Raw genomic sequence first — 19918 nt, forward strand, 5'->3', positions numbered from 1 at the left:
TTTATAAGCCAAAATATTTGTGTTTATCCCATAAATAAACATTTATTTTGCGAATTTTTTGTTTTCTCCAATAACTGATGGGAGAAAACAGGTGTAATAGATTTTTTTTTTAAGTTTTGTAGATTCCCAACTTTCTAAACCAAATGATCACATCAAAAAATGATCTGATCTGAAGAATACATCACAATCTGTCCTCAGTTGTAATGGTCATAGTCATTATCCAACATGATTAGGATATTTTCAAATTGATTTTAAACTGAAAACGTTTCTTGGTTACATCAGATCATTGTACTCTTTAAAAATATATTTTCTATGAGTTTTTTTTTTTCCAGAAAACGTACAGGGACGAAAAACGACCAGTCAACACTAAGCAGCAAAGTATAAGCAGATGAATGAGAGAAGAAAGAAAAATGAACAATGTAAAACAACAGGAAATAACTAGACTAGTTCTTTATGGAGGAATATTTTATTTTTTATCAAGCCTACTTTTGATATAAAACACCCAACTGCACCCAACTGAATAATAATTATTTATGCAAATTATTGATGGGAATCTACAATCACCATATACGTCATAGCTGTGCTGTAGCATTAACATCAAACTAATTAGTTTGTAGAAAAATACAAGCAAGTTGGCATCTTTACTATAAGGTGCATAAGTAAAAAAAATACTATCATAAAATAGATACAATATAAAACATACAATTACACACCCAGTATATACTTTATCAACTCTAGTCTATAGCTCCCTCTTGTGGTGCAAAATCAAACATGTAACTGTGCTGGAAGATGGATCTGGAATAAAAGTGACGCAAACATGCAGCTGGTTCCTCCAAAGCTTACATCTGGCACAAAAACGCATTTAAAATATTCAGTAAAGTTATGCAAACCTGCTACACTTTAGAAACTACTATTCAGCACTATGTGAGCTATGACTCCCTCCTCACATTTAGCAGCACTCAGTCTTCATCAGAACCCTCAATTTTACTGCATGACTGCACAAAGTGCTTTCAGTGGATATAACCTCTGTACTCCAGGAGCAGGTAGTTCTTGATGAAGGTGGGCAGATTAAGCTTAGGGACCACCTTGTGTATGTGGGCGTCCAGGAAACTCCTGAGCCTACAGCGTGCCAAGTGCTGCAGGGAGCGAGGAGTCAGTGCCAAGGAGAAAACTGATTCATAAAACTCTTTGTGCTCCTGATTGGGGAAAAAAACGTAATTCAGCATGACTTCATTTGGTGAAACACTGATATTGTTTCTCTCATGTTATAACAAATCATTTTAAAATGAATAGTACACTAAAATGAACATTCATTAGGTAAGTCGTGCAATATGTCCTAGATATTAGCCCTTAAAATATCATAGTCAGTAGTGATTTTGTTAGAGTTTTTTTAAAATCATTCATCAAATGTACTTTTCGGGCATGGAAACACCATAAATAAAATTAAAAGCACGCCATTTCAAAAAAAAAAATATAGGTAAAATATAGTTTTAAAAATCATAAAATTTAAGTTTAATGTTTTAAAATTTAATGTTTTAAGAGCTTGCCTTAAACACCTCCGTAGGAACAGACTCAACCCAGGTGTCAGTGACTTTGAGGTGAGAGTAAACATTCAGTAGAACCTCAATGGTGCGTGGAGATTCAGAGCAGTGCTTCAAAACCTAAAAGAAACACCACACCACAGAGCAAAGTGATAGGATTCATAACCATCATTTAAGTTCATGAGCGAGCTTGTGACTCCACAGAACTGAAGAAATAAAGTAATTAAACACTTGTGAAATGAACAGATTGGTCTTCCCTCCAGGGGTTTAACTGGAAATTATGCAATTAGTGCTAATTAATCTCCTATTAACACTTGCCTAATTAGGAACCAGGCATTTTGTCTAGTGCACGTGGGTTCACTGATAGTTGTAGTCTGTTTCCCGCAGAGAATGCAACACTTCATGTTGTGTCATGAATGATTTGAATGCAAAGTTGTGAAGTGTGCAATATTGTAAGGAACAGTTTACTGTTTCAAGACTCTTACCCAAGGCTTTACATGTGCAGTACATGCAAATTTTGCAAAATGAGCTAACATGATGAATAAGTGACTGATACTGTAAAATAAGAGATACTTAATAAGATATACTATTTCAGCTCATTCTGCATGAATGTATTACCCTACATTACAAGCTTCATTTTGTCTTCTAGTGTTTTTTGATAACGTGTAGGTTTTGGTTTTGTACCTTGGGCAGAGCTCCAGGCCACACCCGAATAGAGCCATGGTTGAGCAAAGCACGGACAATCCTCTCAGGGTGATGGGCTCCCTTGTAGCATACCACCTTCAAGATGTTGTGCATGGGAGCTTCACCACCATAGCCCATGTCATTAACACAGGCACCATTAGCCAGTAGCAGGTCTACTATGTCTGGATTTGCATTCTTACAGGCCATATGCAATGGCGTATGTTTGTCCTGGTCCGTGGTACGGACGTCTGCTCCTGCCCCCAGCAACATCTGGCACACTTTGAAATAACATTGGAGGTCCTGCACCTCCTGGGGCTGAGAGCAAGCAGCGTTTAAGGGTGTAAGACCCTCATTGTTCTGTTTGTCCACAGCAGCTCCATACCGCAGGTAGAGCGCAATGTGGTCTGGGAGGCCATTTCTGGCCGCCACATGTAAAGGAGTGTCATCTTCATCTAGTGTGCGCCCATTGATTGCTGCTCCATACTGAAGGAGATACTTGGCACATCTGTAAGAGAGCATAATGTATAAATAATATATACATTAAAGTAGTGGTTTCCGTTTTATCTGACTACCCCAGCAGTCCTATCAACAAGCATCCCATTATCAACACCACTAACCATGTTCTCTGATTTTAACATAGGAAGTTATTTTTGTTATTTTTTGTTAAGACAGTGATCTTGAATTTGTCTATGTATAGGCTCTTTTATGTCAGTACTGTGGCTTTGAATAAGTTTGCATTATAACCACTTTGAGGAGCAGAGGAACCCTATTTCATACATTTATCAAGCACTATTCATTTTACCATCTCTGCTCACCTGTCAGCTTTCATTCACTCCCAAATGCAGCAGCTGATTTAAAATGAGACTATATAACTTGTGGGAGAAGAAGTAGCGCAATCTTTCTCTTCACAAAAGTTGACTCCATTGATCAGTACAGATGAGGGATGTTCTATAACTGACATTACCGAGTCAGTTTGTGGACTTGTTCAGCTGTTGAATTTGTAATCCTCCTCCCACAAATAGGATTACTGATTAGTTGAAGTATTCTTGGTTTAATTTAACTTTACTCACTCAAGAGATTCTGGGCTCGTACAAACGTGCAAAGGCATGTGGCCGTCCTCAGAGACAGCATTGGCATTGGCGCCATGAATCAGCAGCAGTTTGGTGCACTCTGATTGGTAGTTTTCACAGGACTCATGCAGAGCAGTGGTGCCACCAGGTGCCAGGTCTACACTGGCCCCACGTTGCAGCAGGAGTTTCAGGCAGTCTGTGAAACCTCGGCCAGCTGTGATGTGAAGTGGTGTGGTCAGCTCTTGCTCATACGTCAGTGACCATAGTCCTGCCAGTAGGGAGTATAATTGATATACAGTTAACCATGGCAAATAATATGACATGCCAGATATGAGTACAGTGTAGCATCATAACAAGGTTTTTGTTTTGTTAAATGCCCCAGAGTGTCAGCAACTCTCTCTGATGCAAATTACCATGAAAGAGTGTTCGCAAGTATAAAATCATAGCTCCAGAAAACCTACGCAAGCCTCTGTAGTTATATCTGAAGTTCTTCCATTCCTCTATGTTGCTTGTGTCATAAATCGCATCCAAAAGGTAGCCATACTCTTCATCATCCACAATGCTGAGAATCGTCAGCTCATCTCCGACAAGCAGAGAGTTCCAGAACTGCAGGATACAACCCGTGGCGTTGGCTGTGGGGATTACATCGTTGCGATAGTTCTTTGGTTTGCGCCATTTAACCTTGGGTGCTACATAAGCCATACTGTAGTTAGCTGTTTTGTTTTTTCAGTCTTAGTTAATGTTAATTCGTGTTTGCTTCTGAAGGAATAAACCACTTAATACAGGTTGTTTGTGCAGACAGGGCTATTTCAGGGAGGTGTTATGTGATATTTTAGTTGACCCAGTGCACCTCGCAAGTGCAATGCCATTGGAACTGATGATGTGTCACATGTTGCCTGCTTACTGATTCAGCAAATCCAGTGAAAACAAAGAACACTGCACTTTTGCATTCAAGGAGTTAAAAGTAACACACACACACACGTTGACAAATATAAAAGTATTGTTAAAAATATAGTTTTATGTTACATTTTCATCAGGAATTTTAACTTTGTTTTGACCATTTATTTATGGTGACTCATTCAGCTAGTGTATGTGGGAAAATGACTCAAACTGTCAAAATCAAAACACAAAGTGTGTATTTAGTCTTCAATTAAAAGTCAAAGTTGTGTGTAATGTATTAATGTTCTTTTACACAGAATAGCTAATTAGGTCTGATTATGTGGTGGACATATGAAAGTTTCTATAAATATTACCTTGTGTTCTATTTCTGTAATACTCTTTTGCGTGACTGTTTATTGAGGCAGGCTGAGATGCAGCAGCTAAATATAGTTTAAAGCAGATTTTAATGTCTGTCATGTCTCTACAAAAAGAAGTAGCTCATTTTTAAAAATCTGAATTCTGAAAAATTCAAATTATATGAATTCCTAAATTATTTCCTAATGAGGACAGATGTTGCCTCCTACCTTGCCCTCTGGCGACCCAACGCATGTCCCCTCCCTGTGGCTCAATGATGAGGTTTGCTGTAGATCCTCTAGGAAAGAGATGCTGTACAGCCTCCAGGTCTCCTGTATACAAAGCATTTTGGACGACCACGTCTTGGCACACAGCTGGTGGCAGGGCAATGCTAGACCTCAGTGGTGTTGTGTCTCTGGCCTCTTTTTTCAGCATATAGCTGTTGAAGTGATGGGAGGCCAGCCGCTTCTTGTGTTTGTATCTCTCTAGCATGTCCTCGTCGAGTTCAAGGGAGCGTAAGGCCATGGGTGTAAAGACAAAGCTGCCTCGCGACATGCTGAATGGCTTGCCTCTCACAGAGAAAAGCTGTTGTGTATGATTAAATGAGGAAGACTGTCTAAAAGGGCCTGTCTCAGTGTCTGTTGTTGTTTCACTCTCTCTGGCTAATGTCCACTGTATGCCTGCCGGCTGCTCACAGGGTTTGGTTCACAGAGTTGTTTTGATATTCGGTATGAGACCCTCCCTGCAGTGTGACAAGTAATTCTATTTTTATGTCTCACATGCAGCCACTCGAGTCTCTCTTATTTGCCTCCAGCAAAGTTACAGCCATGAAGTATCTCTGTCAGGCTGCAAGTATCAAATGAATTGAATAAACTCATGTTTTGAAACTAGGGTATATTCTGTTATGGGAGTGATACAACCTTGTTTTCCAAATTACATGGTATCTGATTTTACAGATATAATGAACAGAATATAAAGGGTTTACTTAAAATATAGGTTAGAGATTTTTTTAAAGCGCTTTTTACTATTCTGTTCTACACTATACACTACAGAGCAAAAATAAACTATTAGATTAATAACCCATTAGATTCTAACCCATTTACTGTTACTAAAACACATAGAAAACAGAAGCTTACAAAACATTTCAGAAACTTTGAAAGTCAAATTTTCTTAAGGGAAGAACAAACAAGAATGTGTCAGCCCCTGTGAGTGTGTGTTTGCAAAATGTCTTTTTCTTCACAGTATTATTTTCAAGAGCCTTCATAGATTTGATGTATCCACACGGCGCCCTGCATTAGACCATTAGACTGAATGACTGGCAACCACTGTGTCACTCTGCCCCTCGTACAGTGTTCTGAAGGCAGAGGGACGGTGCATAATTAAGCTTCTTAGGCATCTGACAAACATCACTTATGACTGATGGACCACCATTTTGCATTGCTGCTAAAAATTCTATCCAGTAGTAAAACAGATCTGACAATTTAGACACCAAGAATAGGTTTTCATAACTGGCAAAGATGACTCAAAATATATGGTGTATTAAAAGGTATATGTATATATATATATATATATTTTTTTTTTAATGTCTGCTTAGTCACCTCTTTGCTGCAGTCCATCAAGACACCTGCAAACTCTGCATAAAACAAGGTCTGCACCACAGGTGGAAAAATGCATGATACTTGTGGTTTTACCTTCTTTCCCATTTGAAAACACAGAAGCATAACTGCATCTCATCTATACCTTAATGACTGTTCTGGTATGAAAATCAAGGTCATTTATTTTATGTTACAGTTTGGTAATAGATGCCACATTAAACTGAAGGCGAGTAAGAGTTTCAACTTTGAAAACACACATTACCAGAGAGAGACTAGGAATATTGTTTTTGCGGCTGGAGTACATCCTTTTAAATGATATACATAATGAGTTTATAATATGCATCTGGGCTACCTCCTCTCTACTTTGATGTCTTCCAAATGGCCCGGGTGTCATCAGCAGAACATGTAGGCACTTTCCCGCCTCATTGACTCCCAAATGTATTTTAAATATCATTCCTAGTAACGCAATTATTTAAAACGCTGAACTAAACACTTACTAATGGGGAAAAAGACAGTGACTTCGATAAATTCATTTCTCAAATGGTGGGCATTCATGTTTCTTTCTTTTTTCTTTTTTTTTTTTTTCCTCTGTGAAGCAGAGGCAACTCTGATGACAACAGAAAACATCAGCAGTAGTAACACCCCCTGCCCTCACAGCTCCCTGTGGACATATTAAATCTGAGGCTTCCTCACATTACCCATCAGTAGCTGACTCTCCCAAGGTTTTGTGCACTGTGGTCAACCGCCTGCCTCTCCCAAGTTGCTGAGAGGCTGGACATCAGAAACAGCCCTGATGAGAGCGAGCCACTTCATTTATGCAATCATAGGCAATTAGTTCCCTCTGATTATGTGCCTCTTAATGCTGTTTTGAGTACTGTGGCACACGGTAATACAGACAGAGATTAAACTATAGCCCTCCCTCCACACTCAGTAGTCATTTAATATACTGAGAACATAATGAAATGTACACGGTAATTACAGTAATATTAAATGCTAATGTGTTTGCAATTGGATCTGTTGTTAGTTTAAGACAGAGTCAGTGCACCCAAAGAAAGTCTATGTTTAGCGAAAGCGTCACCATGACATCAGAGCACTCGGTTATCCATCAGGTGGAGCTTATTTTAATGATTTATTCATTATTTAACATTGTTCTTGTCAGACAAAGTGACATCCTGTCTGGTATGTCGAGGATTCTGTGTTGGTGTGAGAACAATTATTATGCAATTTACAAATTTCAGTTCACATCTAGGTAGCTAAGGAGAAACTGAGTTGGAAGTTTGTGTTCCGGTGGTGGAATGACTGGGAGGTCACCATGGAAACATGATTAAAGATAATTAGCATATTTAATTGTCTACTGCCATTATGTAAAGGGACTCTACAGGAGTCGCTGCATTTATGCATCTGTCTACTGGTTCCAATTTACATTTAGGGCTAATCTAACTTTCTTAATATATTAACTAACTAACTCTATAGAAGCACATTAAGGTAGAAACACAATGAGAATACCTGAAGTCTTACATGCTTTGAAGGTGTGTTTGATAGCCAATCAAAACTGAGTTATTTCCTTGTATATGGCTCATCATGGTCTACAACAGGGCTTAGACAAGGTACCCTGTTTGTAAATCTGCCCCAGGTCTCATGGAAATGCTTGAGATGTTGGTGGAGAACCTAAATGAATTTATAGAGCTTTGAATTGAACAGTGGCTCCAAACTATTCAGTGGAAGCATGATTACTTTTTCTGTACTCTTTCAGCTCTGAGCCCACCACCTATAATGTATTGTATCGGTCTTTGCAGATTCCAATTGTCTCTCAATGCACTGATCACCACGCAAATAGCCCTCTGTTTCATCATGACAATTGAGAGGTTCATATTTCAACCTAATAGTCCCGTATAACTTTAACCATCTATCACAACCTCATTTCATTGCGGTTGCAGTTAATACGCGCTTCCCTGCCAAGTGGAACATTTTCTAATGATGCACTCTCACACAAAAACAAGGCAAGCCAGTCCCGGCTCTGCATCACTCACTAATGCACCCATCCATAATGTGTTCATAGCCATCTGCCTAAAGGAGACAGCGATGACTACCACTAGGCATGTGCATGAGAGGGGATATGGGAAGGGTGCAAGATACAGAACCTAAATGGCCATGATAATCGTGAACAAAGTCACTGCCATCAAAAACTGTATCACCCTCATAATAACATCTGTAGATTTCATATCATTACCAAGAATACTGAGAAACATCTAAAATGAGAATCTCAACAATAACAGTCAACGGTGGGAGTCACATCCAACTGTATTATCACAGTGAGCCTGGCTTTGTAGGATGTTGATAACGGTAGCCTAATAGGTGTATGTAAAGCCTGATGTAAACACCATCCTAATTAGAGAGACCTTTATCAGTTCCTCTATTTTATGCAGATTGGACTGGTGCAAACGCTAGTGTCATTATCCTGCAATCAAGTACTATTCAGTTGACGGTGTCGTCTTTTAAAAACCTGATTAAAATGCATAACAAGGATACAATGTTGTATTATTTCCTCTGTCAGTTTATAAATATGTCCATTTTTTTAAAAACTAAACAAATAATGTCTTTGGTCAGGATTTAGATGAATATATCAGAGATGAGAAGGATTACTTTAATAAAGAGATTAGTGTGGCATTTTGAAACACACAAAAAACATTACCTACAGGTAATACAGGTAACCTCTCATGTTATCATTGCCTTCACATGTAAGATGAATGATGGTTACAACTAAATTATAGTGATGCACTATTTTTTTCCACAAACTGCAGGTTGTTTTACATCACATCAGCTTATAAAATATTTTCCTGCAACCATAACGAAGTTTGGTGTCACTTAACTGAAGGCTCCACAAAAGTATGTTTTTGTTTTCATTTGTCTGTCAGAAATGGTGTTCAGGTGTTTAGGCTTAGTGTGGAGCAAATAGATGCAGGTGGAACAGATAAGTACAGTGTCATGCTGACTCCAATGCATATGAGTTATTGTAACATTGTGAACTACAGCTGATGCCACTAAGTGTTTTGTGTTTGCACAAAGGGACGTGTATTGAAACAACAGAGATACTTTTTATTTATCTTAAATTACAGCTGAAACCGAGCTCACTGTATTGAGAGTCGCGGTAACTTTCCGGGGCTCAGGTGAAGATATTAATATATTAACCTATAGGTGGCGATCATTGCCTTTGACATTACGCACGCCACGTCACACGCATACCTCCATGTGCCGCGCAATTACAAATGAATTCACTCGCAGTGGACGCACAGGTTGACCCTTTCACGACTGGATGAGGCTCCGGCCCAGTGACAGCTGCCTGCCTGACCCTGTCAACAGCTTATGAAGACCATAATTTAGCAGGTTCCCTGTTTACGCGCGGATTTCTTCTCTACTGAAGCCGTCACGCCGTGGTTTTGTCAACATACGGCCGACATCCCAGTCGTTCATCCCGGGGACCTGGCTGCGAGGAGTGACCTGCGAACTGGAGGTAACTGCAGAGTCCGGAGAAAACTTTCCATGGCTGGAATCAGGCTGGGTGTTTCTCTGGGCTTTGGATTTAACTTTACTCGGGTCTGGCTGCACGAATTGTTCAGAGGTTTGTAGTTTGCAAATGCAAATGACAGTTTGGGTGCGAGTTATACTAATATTTTTATGCACTGGCTGATTAATGTGAGAAATCTATTGCTTCAGGGACTTTATTTATGCAAGTCCTCTTTGAGGTAAACTCTTACACCCAAAAGGTTTGTGTCAGGTGACTGACGCCCTGGATTAAACTCCTACATAAAAAGTAAGACCCCAGATTCTGGTGCTCAGAATCAGCCGTGTGCACACTACAGGCCCAGCAAATACGTGAATGATTTTGATCCAAAACTAGAAATCCAAGGAGACAGCAAAGCGTCTCTCTTATTTAAAACACCCTTCATTTGCTGGAGCTTTCAGTGGGACTAACTGCCCTCTAGTGGCCAGGTGGACCACTTAGAAAAGGTTATGAGTTTAAAGTGAAACATTAGTTGAACACGTCTTTATTTGCATTTACTGAAAGAAACCAGCTCATAAAAGTGGACGGTGTGCGAAGTGTTCACTTGGAGCTGGTGTACTTGGTGACGGCCTTGGTGCCTTCAGACACGGCGTGTTTGGCCAGCTCGCCGGGAAGCAGCAGCCTCACTGCGGTCTGCACCTCTCTGCTGGTGATGGTGGAGCGTTTATTGTACTGAGCCAGCCGAGACGCCTCTGTAGCAATCCTCTCAAACAGGTCGTTCACGAAGGAATTCATGATGCTCATTGCCCTGCTGGAAATCCCCGTGTCTGGATGAACCTTAGAAGAAAAGAAAAATAGTTTTTAATGTAGAAAAAAAAAAAAAAAAAGCGGCTGTTGAATAACTTTTTTTTTCACCCACCTGTTTCAAAACTTTGTAGATGTACAGCGCGTAAGTCTCTCTTCTTTTCACCTTTCTCTTCTTCTTCTTCTTGGACATCTCATTTGTCATTTTGGGAACGGCGTAAAAGGAGTAAAGCCTGAAAATAAGTTGCAATCGCGTAATGAGATTAGGAATGATCATTCCGGTTGGTCTGATTATTGGACGCCTGTTTATGTAGTTTGCGCTACCATGGATCCCATTCACGCCCACTGGCCTAATGCACCCACATACATTACATTTAATGTTTTGTATACTTTTTTATTTATAGCTATAAATAGTAGTATTCGCGTTCGTCCAACCTGATTTATGTGTGTTTATATTTTATAAACGGTTTTTGAGATTTGCTTATAAAACAATATTGTTGTAAACACACACTGACAATAAGGTTTCTCCCAATTAGTGGCTGATTTAGATCACGTGCTACACTTCTCATTAAGGCTCCACACAAGGGTCAGTGCATACTGGCTAAGAAGTGAGTGTCCACTAGGGGGCACACTTGCACCAGTTTTAAAGGCTGATTAAACTGGAGTTGATTATCTAGTGTACTTTTCTCTATAATCCAGTCACCTTCCACATATCTTATGTATTTATATGTATGTGTGTATATATATACACACACAGTAATATGGGGAAGGCTGAATTAAAGCAGGCACTTACTGCAGATTTTTGTCTAAACTCACCTGGTGGTAGCTTTCAATAATTCTTAGCTCATAGTAGGATTTGCTCTGAGGCCCTCTAGTGGTTCCGTCTGCCCTGTTGATGGTCCATATCATGTGTTTCAGTTTTAGTTGGTGTCATTTTTCTCCAGGGCTGTTCTGTCTTTCTTTCTTTCTTTTTTTTCTTTTTTGTTGTTTTTTTTGGGTTGAAAAGTTTAACATTAAATTGCTTCAGTGTGTGCTTTTGTATTGAGTCCATGGAAAACATGACACCCTTTGCTGACTTTAACAGCACAAATGTCCACATCCTACTATGCTATTGCATTTTTCCATTTTTTGTTGGATGTTATCAACATTATTCCATGTATATTAGTATTTCCCAAATAAACATGATGTTAAAAGTATAAAGCAATAATACAGTTCAAAGAAGTATTGTCTGATGAGAGTGTAGGTCCTATCTCTGGTATTGTATGCTCTTTATAAGCTTGATTGATGAGCTCTATGACAGTGGAAGGAATGTTTTATCTTACACATACAGCTTTCCAAATGGTAGGCACTTTATCATACTTATTTATTTCTATCATACCAAAGCTTGCCACAGTTGTATTTGTACTTCGCAGTTGTACTTTAAACACATTACAGAGGGAAACCGACTTTTAGATGGATGCATCCATGGAATTATCTTTAAATGCCATTACTCTGTCAAGGCAGTGGTTTCAATAAAGCATGGCTTTTGTACATTTAGCATTGTGGATTTCTTTTTAAATTAATAGAATCACTCTACATATGTAGAAACCATAATGACAATGTGAAAACATGTTTCTAGATTTTTATTTTTTTTTTGCACATTTACTAATAAAACCTGTAATGTTTCCTTTACTGAAGCATTTAGATGAGATGTTTGATGTTACTGCTACTATGCTTTGCTGTAGAGATGGTATTTGCCAGGTGATGAGTAGTGCTTGGTATTTTCAAGCACAGTGCTTGGAGTTCTGCCCAAAGAGCAGAACCTTTTTTTTGTCCCTTTAGATCAGAAAATCAGTTCCTTATGCTCTTGGGCTCTTTAAATGCAATTTGGTAAACAAAGTGGGATGTTGTGCACCTTCTTACTTGAGTAGCTCCTGTCGAGCCCCTCTAATGTATTTCGTAACGTTGTTGTGACATGCAATCTGAATTGTGAAGCCTTACATACAAGTGTCTCCTTCTAAACTATTTCAAATCATTTCAGTTTGCCACATGTGGATCCAGTCCCCTTCTAGAGACATAATTAAAACAGGGTGCAGCCGACCGCAGTTGCGCCATGGCCAAGGGTCTGAATACAGCAGATGAGAATTCTTGTTTTAACTCTGTCATTGTGGGTTGCTGAAGTAGAACACAAAAGTGTCAGGTATAGCCATTTAAAATAAAATCTACAGGACAATATAGTGTGCAAAAAGTCAAAAGATCTGAATGTTTTCAGAAGCCAATACAGCCTGTAGAATGTGAGGTGTGCTCAGTGTACTGTTAAGACAAACACTGTAGAGCAGAGTTCAGAGACATTTCTGTGTCCACAAAAATGCAAACATTTTTTTTTGCCTGGGTTATAACCTTTCAGTGCACAGCAGGGACATCTAAATTCTTTGTGTTTATGTTTTTCATCAGGCTTTTGCTGTAACACTGTAATGGTTTACCAAAGAAAACCATCTTCGACACAACAGTGGTAACATTTGGAAAAGTAATTAGTGCCAAATCACCTTCTAGTACGTTCCTGTTTCTATGTTCCAGGGCCTTGGACTTTTTTTCCCCTGTCAAGTTTGTTCTCGACAAGTGCACAGCTGATTTTTGAGCAGTAGCTTACATATGAATAGTCCCTTATCTCAGGCAGCATTTATGCAAGGTCATTTGCAGCAACTGCCACACACATTACTGCAGCCATTGGTTGACTGTATTGTGAAGGCCATCTTTTTTTCCTCTGTTGTCTGGCAGTTTTCCACTGTTTAGATGTTTCATCCGTGAAGAGAAAATGGAAAAAAGGTGTGTGCGCGTGTGTGTGTGCGTGCGTGCCTTCTACATTCCAATGCATATCTGAAAAAGAAAAATGTTGGCTGTTCGGCTTATCACAGCCTTTCATATCAACACATTGCTTAAGGCCACAACAAGAGTTGTATTTTTTTCATATTTTTTGTAGCTTAATAGAACAAAGCTTAGTTTCATACCTGCAGTGATTATTTTGTAGTTGCCCGATGCACAGGTTGTGTCAGTCTTGTATACAAATACTCCACTTTGGTGTTTCTGTGAACATACCAACAATGACAATAAGCAAATGTTAGTTTTGAACCTTTTTGAAAGAGCTATTCAATACAGTAAGAACCTTAGGTTTAAACCTTTGGTTTACCTTAGTGCAGATGATAAAGGGCCTACAATATTTGGTGACCTTTACCTTGGTAGTTCAGTATTATTTCTAATATGGGCCTCACACTCTGTACTACTGCAGATTTTACTACTTGAATATACTTTGAATTTTTCTATTTAAACAGTTAAAATCACTGATTTTCTTGGTAATTAATTATTCTGTTGCCGTTGCAAATGTGTCTTGCCACAGTAGCTGCTAACTATTGTAAATTTGAAAACAAAGTGCTTTAAATATATGGCAAAATATATGCTCTTAACATGTTTACTTGTCAAGCAAGGTTAAACTTTAGTTTAGAATGTAATACATAGACATAACAGACATTTTATAATCCACTTATCAATGACCCTTGGGTCAGTCAGTATTCAGTACTTTAGAGTCTAGGTTATGATTAAGGCCAGCATTTATATTTAGTGCTGAAAAGTACACAAGCAGATGTGTCTCATTTATGTAAAGGCTGCCATAAAATCCTATAACTGCATGACCGCAGTTATTTAACTTGGAAAAGCAGGTTGTTTTGGACTGATGAACTGATGCTTGCATGTGTTTGCACACATATCTGGGCTAGTTAGCATATGCACTTAAAACACTGTGTCGCTATATCTTCAGTTATGAAGAATCAGTATCTACTGGCAGAGTTTTGTTTACAGACTTTGTATAGATTGTCTCCATCCTATTTGTCAAACTTACTAGTCAGGTATCAACATGTGAGGCCTTTACGTTCCTCAGCACAGCTCATTATCGAGCCTCCCATGACACGTTATGTCCTTGGGGGTATTGTGCCATGGAGGCTGTAGCACCAAAGCTATGGGATGCCCCACCGTTTGGGGGTTTGTTCTATCTCCGATTTCTCACCTTTTAGAGAGATGTTGAAAACTTTTTTTTTTTTTTTAAATTCAGTGTGTGTTTGGTGAATCCACAGTTAATATGACCATGAAAAGCAACTTTATGGATTATGACAATATCATGTTTTAATTTGTCTTCTGGTAAATTTGGTCTTTTTTATTCTATTTTATTTTTTTTAATTTTGATTATTGTGCAAAGCACTTTTTGTACAACTTTGTTGTCTTAAAAGGGCTATCGAAATAAACTTTGACTTGATTTGATTACAAGCCATACAGTGGGTACGGAAAGTATTCAGACCCCTTTAAATTTTTCACTCTTTGTGTCATTGCAGCCATTTGCCAAAATCAAAAAAGTTCATTTTATTTCTCATTAATGTACACTCAGCACCCCATCTTGACAGAAAAAAACAGAAATGTAGAAATTTTTGCAAATTTATTAAAAAAGAAAAACTGAAATATCACATGGTCATAAGTATTCAGACCCTGTGCTCAGTATTGAGTAGAAGCACCCTTTTGAGCTAGTACAGCCACGAGTCTTCTTGGGAATGATGCAACAAGTTTCTCACACCTGGATTTGGGGATCCTCTGCCATTCTTCCTTGCAGATCCTCTCCAGTTCTGTCAGGTTGGATGGTGAACATTGGTGGGCAGCCATTTTCAGGTCTCTCCAGAGATGCTCAATTGGGTTTAGGTCAGGGCTCTGGCTGGGCCAGTCAAGAACGGTCACAGAGTTGTTCCAAAGCCACTCCTTTGTTATTTTAGCTGTGTGCTTAGGGTCATTGTCCTGTTGAAAGGTGAACCTTCGGCCCAGTCTGAGGTCCTGAGCACTCTGGAAGAGGTTTTCTTCCAGGATATCTCTGTACTTGGCCGCATTCATCTTTCCTTCAATTGCAACCAGTCGTCCTGTCCCTGCAGCTGAAAAACACCCCCACAACATGATGCTCCCACCACCATGTTTCACTGTAGGGATTGTATTGGGCAGGTGATGAGCAGTGCCTGGTTTTCTCCACACATACCGCTTAGAATTAACGCCAAAAAGTTAAATCTTGGTCTCATCAGACCAGAGAATATTATTTCTCATAGTCTGGGAGTCCTTCATGTGTTTTTTAGCCAACTTTATGCCGGCTTTCATGTGTCTTGCACTGAAGAGAGGCTTCCGTCGGGCCACTCTACCATAAAGCCCCGACTGGTGGAGGGCTGCAGTGATAGTTGACTTTGTGGAACTTTCTCCCTTCTCCCTACTGTATCTCTGGAGCTCAGCCACAGTGATCTTTGGGTTCTTCTTTACCTCTCACCAAGGCTCTTCTCCCACGATTGCTCAGTTTGGCTGGATGGCCAGGTCTAGGAAGAGTTCTGGTCATCTCAAACTTTTTCCATTTGAGGATTATGGAGGCCACTGTGCTCTTAGGAACCTTGAGTGCTGCAGAAATTCTTTTGTAACCTTGGCCAGATCTGAGCCTTGCCACAATTCTGTCTCTGAGCTCCTTGGGCAGTTCCTTCGACCTCATGATTCTCATTTGCTCTGACATGCACTGTGAGCTGTAAGGTCTTATATAGACAGGTGTGTGCCTTTCCTAATCAAGTCCAATCAGTTTAATTAAACACAGCTGGACTCCAATGAAGGAGCAGAACCATCTCAAGGAGGATCAGAAGAAATGCACAGCATGTGAGTTAAATATGAGTGTCACTGCAAAGGGTCTGAATACTTATGACCATGTGATATTTCAGTTTTTCTTTTTTAATAAATTTGTAAAAATTTCTACATTTCTGTTTTTTTCTGTCAAGATGGGGTGCTGAGTGTACATTAATGAGAAATAAAATGAACTTTTTTGATTTTGGCAAATGGCTGCAATGACACAAAGAGTGAAAAATTTAAAGGGGTCTGAATACTTTCCGTACCCACTGTAAGTGCTGTATGCCTGGAATTCTTCAGAACATTAGCTGATAGTTAAAAGTCAAATTCAGAGAGGGTGCAGAGCTTATCAGCACCTCAAATACTATCCCTCCTTATTAATATGCACTGCATTATGCTGTGCATTCTACCACTTGAAAGCCAATTACTGTTGAAAAGTCCACCACTTTCATCCTGCAATCTGCAACAACAGCCATCCCTGCTCGTATGAATTTGAAATTTAAGTTTTCTAATCTTTACACAGGATAATGTTGCTCAAATGTAAAGGGAATGCAAATAAATGCCGCATGAAGAGTATTTGCATTCTATTACTGTATGGGAATTTAATGTCAAGCAGATTTATGCAACAGTGCTGACAAAAACCACTATAGTCTAATTTATGAACATCTGAATAAATGTTTGTTTGCATGTCAGTTTTACATGAGACAATCTATCTATTTATCACAATCTTTGTAATTTTTTATTTAGATTTGAAGTTGTTTCTTACTTACTGGGAAACCATATATCTCATCTCACTGCAGCCACCGGATTTCCTGTTTTTCTCAGATAAATGGGTATTGTTAGTCCTGACAGGACACTTAACCCTATGCAGTAATTATTGCATCTGATGGTTTATTTACTGTGTGTTTTACCAGGTAACATGTTTCCTGTAAGCACCAAAACCAGCTACCTTGGTTTTACAACTATAGAATTAATTATTTTCTGCTTCGTATATGCTCAAGGATGTATTTATGTTTTTTCTCAGAGTAGTATGTATACATACAAATCCATACTTCCTTCTATTTCAGGCAGTAAATCAAATGTGACTCACTAGCAAAGAATTTTTAGTTTGTCTGCTGTCTCATTGTTCTGGTAGATTTATTCTAGGTTTTGAATGAAAATACAGTGAACAGTGAATTTAAATCCAGAAGTCTTTCACTTCAGGTTTCATGCTGAATTTGTTTTTCTTTTGTAGTAAGTATTTTACAAAATGTGTCGTCTTGACTGTGATGGTGTATGGTAGAGATTGTTTTCTCAGAAGTTTAAGGATGTTTTTTTGTAGTGTTATCCAAATTTAATATACCTATAGTGTTGTGGGTTGCTATGGTTTCTGCTGTGGTTGCTAAGGCATAATATTGATTTAATTTTTAAGGGCTATGGTCATGTTCTGGCAGTTGACCTATTGTTATGATAATAAGATAGCCATGGGTAGCCAATGAGTGATAATCAGATTTGGTCCCAGGCAAATGAAAAGCTTTCTCAGTGGTGTGGTCAATATTTCATCCTAAAAACATCACTATCTCCATTACTAGTCAAGCCTGAAACATATATTGTCTCACAGCAAACCATACTGTAATACTGCTATAGCTATTAAATACCTTTGGGATTTGTTTGTTGCTTGGAAGTATAAAGAAAATGGAACTATTTTACCTGTGCTATTACAAGAGAAATATCAAGATCTAATATTAAATGATCGTCCAATTGCAGATAATAATGAAGAAATCATCTAACCATGTGGTTTGCGTGATATAGTTGTTGTCTATATTTGTTTGCGTTGTTATGAAAAGGTTAAAATGCAAACATTTCTGGAACTCCATTACATATGTGAATGCAATGAACATGCAACTAGTGGCATTCTTGTATGCAAGCAAATGCAATGACAGCAGAAGCTGTAGGAGCAGATTAGAGAATAATAATATACGGAAGGTTGTGTCCAGATTGAAAGACTTCCCCCGTGAGCACAGACACACAAGCAAAGCAGCCATTCAGCAGTGGGATGGATTCTGACTACTAAAGAGGAAAGAGAGAGGGAGAGAGGGAGAGAGGGAGAGAGAGAGAACGAGAGATGGAGAGGGAGAGAGAGATAGAGCAAGAAATGGGGGAGTGGTGGGAGAGAGAGTAAGCGAAAAAGAGAGTGAAAGGCTCCAGATGCCAGAATATAAATCTGTATGTTAACAGGACTAAAGCTGGAGGTCTTGAAGCGGTTTTAGTGGTTGTGTTGGTGGGGGGTGGCTGTAAGGCATCAAGAGGTATTCTTCCCTATTAACTGAGGATCTGTGCAAATAAGGAAGTGGAGCCCGTGGAATCTGTGAACGCCGGTTGTCAAGCACAGTGGTGGGCTGGTTGGAGGTCTCTGACCCCTCCTCATTTTCATTTCTGGAAGAAAAGAGAAGAGCAATAAAGCCACGAGAGATAAAGGAAGGTGGCAGCGAGGGACCAGTGAGCCATTTCTCTCTTTATTACCTCCATTCACAAAATCATTGCATCCCATTATCACAGCGATGTAGAGGCATTCTCTCCGATTGGAGGAGGAAGGGTCCCATTGACTGCTGAGGCTTAGCACCTCGCTCCAAACGCTAGCCCTTTTCATTGCCACCCCCCCTTCCCCCCTCCCCCCCATCTCTCGCCTCTATCCTTGCGTCTGCTATTTTCTCTGTTCTTTTTTTCTTTCCTTGTTCCTGGTATTATGGTCTCTTTTCACCCCACTCAGGAATCAGGAGGCATTGCGTTTTGGTAGAAGTGGGTGTTTCTGGAGCTGTCATTGTGTTTGGTGCTGCTACAAAGGACAGCTGAGCAGGGAGTGAGAGCGACAGCTTTGGAGATAATAAAATAGCAGCCTGAAAGAAAAGGGAGGACCTGGAACTACAGGAACAGCTGGCAACCACTGGAAGGTGAATTGTGATGAAAAGAAAACTGTTAAAAGGACAGACAAGCAAATTTAGGTAGCCGTTCATTGAGACTATTACCACTTCTTGTGGGAATAAAGAATCAGTGTGCCAAACCAACACTGCCGTTTGGATTCTGCTATTGCTGTTGCTAAGCAAAGTCAGTAACCTGAAGTTCTTGGGGAGACAATATTTGGCATCACTCAACAGCCATGAAGGGAAGCTCAGAGGAAAGCATTGAAACCGTCAGGCCCTCCAACCTGCAAGCTTTTGCTAACATATCCACCCTACATGGCATGAGCCATATATTCGCTTATGGGCACATGACATTTCGTCGCTTTCTTTGGACTCTTTCATTCCTGGGTTCACTGGGGTTACTGATGCTGGTCTGCATGGATCGAGTGTCCTATTACTTGGAATATCCACATGTCACCAAGCTGGACGAGGTAGCAGCAACAAATCTCACCTTCCCAGCAGTTACTTTCTGTAACCTCAATGAGTTCCGGTTCTCTAAAATCACCAAAAATGACCTCTATCATGTGGGAGAGCTCCTGGCCCTCCTCAATAATAACTACCAAATAGCCAACCCACACTTGGCTGAGCCCGAGGTTCTGGCTGTCCTAAAGGATAAGGCAAACTTCCACAACTTCAGGCCCAAACTGTTCAACATGACTGATTTCTATAACCGCACAGGTCATGATATCAGTGATATGCTACTGCAGTGCACCTTTCGAGGAGAGGATTGCTACCCAGCAAATTTCACCACAGTAAGTAGCCATGTGTCTGTGCTCTAAACTGCTGCAGTTCTGCACAGTCTGCTGTTCTATTGCCTGTCAAATCTGACACTGTCCTCTAATGTTTAATGGACTTAGACTGAGTTTTTAAAGTTGGTAGAGCAATATATTTT

The 19918-nt window shown here is 39.6% G+C and overlaps 3 protein-coding genes across 4 annotated transcripts in view; 1 reads left to right on the top strand and 2 right to left on the bottom strand.

Annotated features, from left to right (window-relative positions):
- Window positions 1-666: 666 nt before the first annotated feature.
- Window positions 667-5200, bottom strand: asb10 (ankyrin repeat and SOCS box containing 10). 2 transcript variants are annotated; one of them, XM_026313878.1, is made up of 5 exons: window positions 4759-5200; window positions 3296-3563; window positions 2226-2730; window positions 1548-1661; window positions 667-1196 (listed from the first exon to the last, which is right to left on the bottom strand). In XM_026313878.1, exons 1-5 carry the CDS (start codon window positions 5081-5083, stop codon window positions 1011-1013), a joined length of 1398 nt encoding a protein of 465 aa, XP_026169663.1. In that variant the 5' UTR covers window positions 5084-5200; the 3' UTR covers window positions 667-1010. The 2 variants fall into 2 exon arrangements, with proteins under 2 accessions (XP_026169663.1, XP_026169664.1); XM_026313879.1 differs by lacking the exon at window positions 4759-5200 and adding an exon at window positions 3757-4049.
- Window positions 5201-10225: 5025 nt separating this feature from the next.
- Window positions 10226-10622, bottom strand: h2bk1 (H2B.K variant histone 1). The gene is made up of 2 exons (XM_026313268.1): window positions 10545-10622; window positions 10226-10462 (listed from the first exon to the last, which is right to left on the bottom strand). Exons 1-2 carry the CDS (start codon window positions 10620-10622, stop codon window positions 10226-10228), a joined length of 315 nt encoding a protein of 104 aa, XP_026169053.1.
- Window positions 10623-18302: 7680 nt separating this feature from the next.
- asic1c (acid-sensing (proton-gated) ion channel 1c) overlaps window positions 18303-19918 on the top strand; it is a 76404-nt gene continuing 74788 nt past the window's right edge. The window contains exon 1 of the mRNA XM_026314151.1: window positions 18303-19778. Coding sequence (XP_026169936.1) covers window positions 19224-19778 — 555 coding nt within the window. The 5' untranslated portion in view covers window positions 18303-19223. The remainder of the gene's footprint in view (window positions 19779-19918) is intronic.

This window comes from Mastacembelus armatus, chromosome 17, assembly GCF_900324485.2.
Source record: "Mastacembelus armatus chromosome 17, fMasArm1.2, whole genome shotgun sequence".
In the NCBI taxonomy this organism is placed as follows: Eukaryota; Metazoa; Chordata; class Actinopteri; order Synbranchiformes; family Mastacembelidae; genus Mastacembelus; species Mastacembelus armatus.

Excerpts from the sequence above, each read along its gene's own strand:
- asb10 (XM_026313878.1), bottom strand. The coding sequence starts at position 5,083 with ATGTCGCGAGGCAGCTTTGTCTTTACACCCATGGCCTTACGCTCCCTT. Across the intron at positions 2,731-3,295 it reads ACGAGCCCAGAATCTCTTGA|ATGTGCCAAGTATCTCCTTC; the intron begins GTGAGTAAAGTT and ends GCTCTCTTACAG. Across the intron at positions 1,662-2,225 it reads GGCCTGGAGCTCTGCCCAAG|GTTTTGAAGCACTGCTCTGA; the intron begins GTACAAAACCAA and ends TGTTTCTTTTAG.
- h2bk1 (XM_026313268.1), bottom strand. The coding sequence starts at position 10,622 with ATGTCCAAGAAGAAGAAGAAGAGAAAGGTGAAAAGAAGAGAGACTTAC. Across the intron at positions 10,463-10,544 it reads TCTACAAAGTTTTGAAACAG|GTTCATCCAGACACGGGGAT; the intron begins GTGGGTGAAAAA and ends TTTTCTTCTAAG.